The following is a 6077-nucleotide window of genomic DNA, read 5'->3' as shown; positions in this document are numbered from 1 at the left end:
CTCGTTCCTGCACGGCTTCCGCGCGGATGTCTTATAGGAGTTTCTGCTCCCGCGCGGCTGCCGCACGGGCCTCCTCCTGGGCGCCCGCCAGCTGCGCCTTCTCCAGTGCCAGGCGGGCGCACTCGGCTTCGAGCTCCCCCTCCTTGGCCTTCACCACTGCGCCCAGCTGCCCGACTGCTACTTGGACGCCTTTAATGGCGGCCAGGAAGGGATCGGCAGGCCGGCCGGGCACTGGGGGGGCCCAGGCTTCTCCGCAGGATGCCTCCAGGGGGGCCGAGCTCTCCGCCGGGCCTTGCGCCGCCATCCGCCCCGGGCTCTGCCTGACCGGGGTAGGCTCCGCCGGAGCCAAGGTTTCGGACAGCGACCGTATTCCCGCATCGGCCGCCCTGTCCGCCGGCCCCGGCAGAACATCCACCTCCACCATTATCCGCCCCGGGCTCTCCGCGCCCGGGGTAGGTTCCGCCGGCGCCCTTCTCTCAGCCGCCGCCTCCACCTCTCTCCCAGGGGCCGCCACGTCAATTGGCATCTCCGCCGTTCCTATGCCGGCCTCCGCCGTTGCAGCGGGCAGGCTCGGCTCTGGCCCCGGCGCCTGCTCTCTCTCCGTCACAGCAGCGCCTGCAGCCGGCCTACGGGAGACAAGTGAAAGTTGTCAAAACTCAGTTCGGGCCGGAAATGCCCATGGAAAAGCAAGCAAGAAGACTCACCGATACCGCCATTTGGCCGCTGGGAGCCTGATGTCCGGGTCCGGCGCTGTCGGTCCTGACTCCTCCCGCCGCCTCTTCCGTTGGGGGCTCGGCTGAGCCGCTGCGCGGGGTACGGGCGCCGTCGTGCGGGCCACGGGTGCCGCCGCACGGGTCTCGGTCTCCGCCGTGCGGGTCGCGGGCGCCGATGCAGGCCCCATCCGCACCAGGCGCGGCTCCAGCACCGGAAATGCCGCCGCTGCCGTCGGCGACGGCGGAGAATCCGGCACTAGGATCAAGGCCCGGGGACGCTTTCCCCGATCTCCCGGCGCCAACTCCTCAACAACTTCAGTGGCGCCCTCCTCTCTGGTACGGCGGCTGCCGCTTGCGGCGACCCCTTCACCAGCCTGCGCCGAACTACCAGCAACCTCATCGCTAAGTAGTTCCTCCAGCCCGGGGAGTTCGGAGGCCTCAGGACTCCGGCTTCTTGGCCGGTCCACGGGCCCCTGGGCATCGAACTCCGGCAGCCCAGCCATAATGGCCACCCGGCTGGGGTTGGCACAGAGCGCCATCTCCGGCCACGGGAGTTCCGCCCGGCTCATATCCTCCGTTCCGGTGATCACCCTTGTCATCCCCCGCAGTTCCGCCGCCCCCAGATCCCAGCTCGCGCCAATCTGGGTCCTGGTGATGTCCTCCGGCCCGGTGTAGAACCGGCTCGGCCGGGCCCGTTCTCGCAGAGGCGCCAACCGACGGCGCAGAAAGTCCACAACCACCATGACTGAGGTCAGCCCGCCCTCACGCAGCTCCAGGATGCGCTCCAGCACCGGCTTCAGTCTCGCATCTTCTGGTGGCGGCGCCTCCCACGTCGATCGCCGAGGTTCCGCCGCTTTCTCTGGCAATTCGAGGCGCTCGTGGGGGTCGATGTCGACGAAGAACCAGTCCCGTCGCCATTCCTCCCACTTGCTGCGCATCACCTGGGGAATGTAATGATCCCCCAGGCCTTCCCGGAGCCGAAGGTTGCAGCACCCCGCGACGTCCGCCGTGGAGTGCCCCCTCTTCTTCCCCACCGGCCGAAGGACGAAGAAGTGGCGAAGCAGCGTCGCCGACGGCATCACCCCCACGAACATTTCGCAGAGATGCGCGAAGACCGCCAACGCCACGACGGAATTGGGGCTTAGGTGCACCAGTTGAATGCCGTACGTCTCCAGCACTTGCAGAAAGAAGGCGGAGAACGGCGGCACTAGCCCCGCCGCCACGAAGGAGGTGAAGAGGACGGTCCGCCCAGGGACGGTCGTCGCCGGCGTCAGAGTCGCCGGCCTCACCGCCACAGCACCCTCCTGACCCTCCGGCACCAGCAGCTTCCTAATCTTGTCCGCCGCCTCCTCTTTCCTCAGGCGAGACTCCGGCAAGATGCTGTCCGAAGTCTTGTCCCGGCGCCCTCCTCCAACCCTCGTCATTTCGGCAAGAGGGGGGATGTTTTCTGGTGGTGAAAAGAGAGAGGAGGGAGAATGCTCCGGTCGCCTGGGAGTTTCCTGAGGGCTTCGGAGCACAAAGAAGGCAGGAGCGCAAGTGCAAGAGAGCGTAAAAAGGGGAACGGACCGATCCGTTCCCCCTTTTATATCTCAAAATTCGAAAACTGCCGCCCGAACGGTTCGCTCGGCGAAGCGTCGCCTCGATCGGCGCGACTGTCAGGCGAATCTCCCGCCGATCGCGCGATGTCAGCGGTTGCCAGGCGTATTTTCTTCGATCTGCGCGGCGACCGCGCGTGCCGCCCGTATGGTTATCATACCCTTCGGAAGTTGTGTGGACACGCGTCCACTCATTTTCCCGTTGGAACGTACTTGAGGTCTAGGTCCGCAAGGGCCACCCCTCGAAAGCTTGCCGCATGGCGTCCGCGCCAGCCTTGGCCTCGGTCGCAACGAAGGGCTCATTCGCAGTCTCCGTCCCATCGGCTACCAACGGACCCGGGGGCTACTGTCGGTGTATTCAGAACCAGGGGTCCCTAAGTCCCGAGGCCAGGCCGGTCATCCACCACATGTCACCACCCTGCAAGGTAAGAAAAAGCTAAGTCCCGGGAGAAGGTGCTCGGGGCCGCCGCCTCTGGTTCCCGAGCACCCTAGTTCCCCGATGATCTGCAGGGCCCAAATACTAAGAACGAAGTGCTCGGGAGAGAGTGCTCGGGGCTGCACGTGGCAGCCCCCGAGGACTCGGTGCCCCGAAGGTCCCACCGAAGTGCTCGGGAGAGAGTGCTCGGGGCTGCACGTGGCAGCCCCCGAGGACTCGGTGCCCCGAAGGTCCCACCGAAGTGCTCGGGAGAGAGTGCTCGGGGCTGCACGTGGCAGCCCCCGAGGACTCGGTGCCCCGAAGGTCCCACCGAAGTGCTCGGGAGAGAGTGCTCGGGGCTGCACGTGGCAGCCCCCGAGGACTCGTGCCCCGAAGGTCCCACCGAAGTGCTCGGGAGAGAGTGCTCGGGGCTGCACGTGGCAGCCCCCGAGGACTCGGTTCCCCGAAGGTCTCACTCGAGTGCTCGGGAGAGAGTGCTCGGGGCTGCACGTGGTAGCCCCCGAGGACTCGGTTCCCCGAAGGTTCGCGCAAGATCATTCAACAACCCGAAGGGTCCCGTCGTCAGGGTGTCATCCAGTCAAAGGCCCAATGCCGTATTTAATAGGCACACGCGGTCTGACATCCTGACATCCTGACATTCTCAGCTGCCCACGCCCCAGTGTCAGACCCTGCCATGCACTGGCAGGGGGGCGTGGGTCCATTAAATGCACGGGTCCCGTCCCGTTTCATCCAGGTGCCTCGGGATAACGTTGCCAGAATCGAAGCGCTCGGCCTGCCACCCTGCCCTGGCAGAAGAACAAGACAGGGTGGGCGCACCGGGCACCTCTGAGGCTGCCCGGTGGGCCCCTTTCATGGCGCCCCGAGGCTTCCGCAGCGGCTGGTGGTCGAATGCGCGTCGCATTTCTCCACCGCCCCTGTCACTTCGCCAAGATGAAATGATTACGCCTTTCTCCGTGGCACCTTGGCATTCGCGTCCCCTCTTTCCCATTCAGGATATGTTGAGGTCGGCGCGCCTATAAAAGGAAAGGATGGAGAACACTAAAAGAGAGAGGAACAGCCTCCGACCACAAGACAACCAAGAGACCAGATAACCAACAATCTCCGGCGAGCCAGGCCAAAGATAGATCAACAGACACTTGAACCAGCTCAAGTTAAGCTGGAACATAAGAGCCTCAAGCTCTTTGTAAACAGTTCTCCCCTTAGAACCAGATACCTCCTTGAAGAATCCCCTTCAAGGATAAATATAGCGCTCATACAGGAGTAGGGTGTTACGCCTCCGTGCGGCCCGAACCTGTCTAAAACCCGGCGTACCCACTAGCCATCGCATTTATTTCCGTTCCCGCTTGTTTCCCACACAAGCTTTTCCAGGATCATCCCCCCGACCGAATCTCTAAAAAGGGGTCTCTCGGGATCCCTGCGACAGGAGTTCACTCTCCGACAAGGCTTGTATGTCGGCCCATCACTGTCGGTTCCTTACGAGCCAGCAGTGATGGAGTTTGGCTGGGAGATCTGCGAGCAGAGCGTGGTGACCATCAGAGGCGGTGGTGTGCAGCGGATAGAGATCGCTGGAGCTCTCAGAGCGGAGAAGTATCGTCTGAGTTCGGAGGTCCTTGATGGAGAAACCAAAAGGATCAAATTCCACAGAAACATTATTATCCTTAGTGAGCTTGCGAACGGAGATTAAATTTTTGACTAAAGCAGGAGAAATCAAAATGTTATTTAGCAGAAGCGGTGCAGAGGAAGTAGGAAGGAAATGTCGACCAGTGCGATGAACAGGAAGAGCGGCACCATTGCCAACGACGATGTGAGAAGCAGAAGGGGTGGGGACAAAGGCAATGACAATACGGGAGTTGGACGCCATGTGTGAGGAGGCTCTCGTGTCGAGGATCCAGTCAGTGCCCAGCGTGGGCATCTGCTGGAACGTGGTGAGGAGCCCTGCCGGAACAGACGTAGACGGCGGCGTGTTGGCGAAAGCGACCAGGTTGGGGAAGCCGATCGCCGGATTCGACGCCGTCATGGCCTGCTGCGCGGTGTTGCCGGGACGACTACCGAGGATGCCGGAGCCCGCTGGGCGCCACTGGGGCATCGGCCACGTCTGGACAACCCCCATCCATGGATTGTAGACAGGTCCCCACTACGTCGCAGGCGCGCCGGCACGGTCGCCGCCACGGGATGCTTCGAGCCGCCCAAATGAGCACGTGGCCGTCCATTGGACTGCTTGCGCTTCTTCTTATTGTTGTTGTTGGCCTTGGACGGGAAAAATGTCGAGTGTGCAGCGGATGCCGAGGACGCCAACGTAGGCGTAGACCCAGTCGAGGATGCAGAGGAAGAAGAGGCCGCAGCGAGCAACGCGGGCCTCCATCTTGGCCGTGTGCTCCATTCGGTTCTCATCCTGTATCGGATAGGAGCGAGTGTACAAGAAGGTTGGTGGCGAAAGCTTGGAGGTGAGGACGCCGATGGCATGGCTAAATTTGGAGTTCAGGCCACGCAGCGCGTTGATGACGAGTGCCTGGTCGGAGATTGGGTGTCCGACGTCGTTCAGCGTGTCGGTGAGGGTCTTGAGACGGGTGAAGCAGGCGTTGATCGTCATCTCACCTTGGTAGAGGCTATGAAACTCCTGCAGCGCATACACTGCATGCTTCATGGCATTGTCGCGGAAAAGCCCGTGGATCGCCGTCCAGAGCGAGTAGGCCATCAGGTGAGGATGAACAACAGTGTCCATCACCGCCTTGGACACCGAAGTATAGAGCCAGGAGACGATCGCGTAATCGATCTGAGTCCAGTCCGCATCATGGAGATGCAGCTAGGTATCGGTCCCGTCAACATGGTCGAGCAGACCAAACTTGCGGAGCGCCATCTCGAAGAAGGTGCGCCAGGTGTTGTAGTTGGCGTCGTCGTGCTTGAGGATGACCGGCATATGTGCACGGATGTTCACGAGCTGGACAGCAGCGACAGCGAGTGGCGTGGGTTCAGGGACAACAAAGGGGTTGCTGAGGGAGGACGTCGAGGACCCCGACGGGCTGGACGCCATGGAGCAGAGGGGCAATAGAAGATGAAAGAGCTATTAGATCGAGAAAGAGGATGATACCATGTAGAGATTGAGTTGAGGCAAATTGACTCAGTTGTATTGTATCCACATGGGTTTATATTCATGTACAGAGGAAGGACTCGTATGAGGAACGGACTCTCCTAGACTCAAGCTCTACCGCGCACAGGACTAGGACTTCTAACTGAATGAGTAACAGAACGAGAAGCCCAGGAGAGAGTTGAGCGACTCATCCGTTTCTACAGATAGCACCGTGGGACATGGATTAGAATGAGATGAGAATGCGG

The 6077-nt window shown here is 61.7% G+C and overlaps 1 protein-coding gene across 1 annotated transcript; it reads right to left on the bottom strand.

Annotated features, from left to right (window-relative positions):
* Positions 1-4974: 4974 nt before the first annotated feature.
* LOC133914592 (uncharacterized) lies at positions 4975-5775 on the bottom strand. The gene is made up of 2 exons (XM_062357667.1): positions 5569-5775; positions 4975-5517 (listed from the first exon to the last, which is right to left on the bottom strand). The coding sequence occupies exons 1-2, from the start codon at positions 5773-5775 to the stop codon at positions 4975-4977; spliced, it is 750 nt and encodes a 249-aa protein (XP_062213651.1).
* Positions 5776-6077: the final 302 nt, after the last annotated feature.

This window comes from Phragmites australis, chromosome 4 (genome assembly GCF_958298935.1).
Source record: "Phragmites australis chromosome 4, lpPhrAust1.1, whole genome shotgun sequence".
NCBI classification, from domain to species: Eukaryota; Viridiplantae; Streptophyta; class Magnoliopsida; order Poales; family Poaceae; genus Phragmites; species Phragmites australis.
Note: the sequence above shows the minus strand (reverse complement) of the source record. Positions and strands in the feature narration are given on the sequence as shown.

Coding starts and splice junctions, on each gene's coding strand:
- LOC133914592 (XM_062357667.1), bottom strand. CDS start 5,775: ATGGCGTCCAGCCCGTCGGGGTCCTCGACGTCCTCCCTCAGCAACCCC. Junction 5,518..5,568: donor AGTTTGGTCTGCTCGACCAT/GTTGACGGGACC, acceptor GACTGGACTCAG/ATCGATTACGCGATCGTCTC.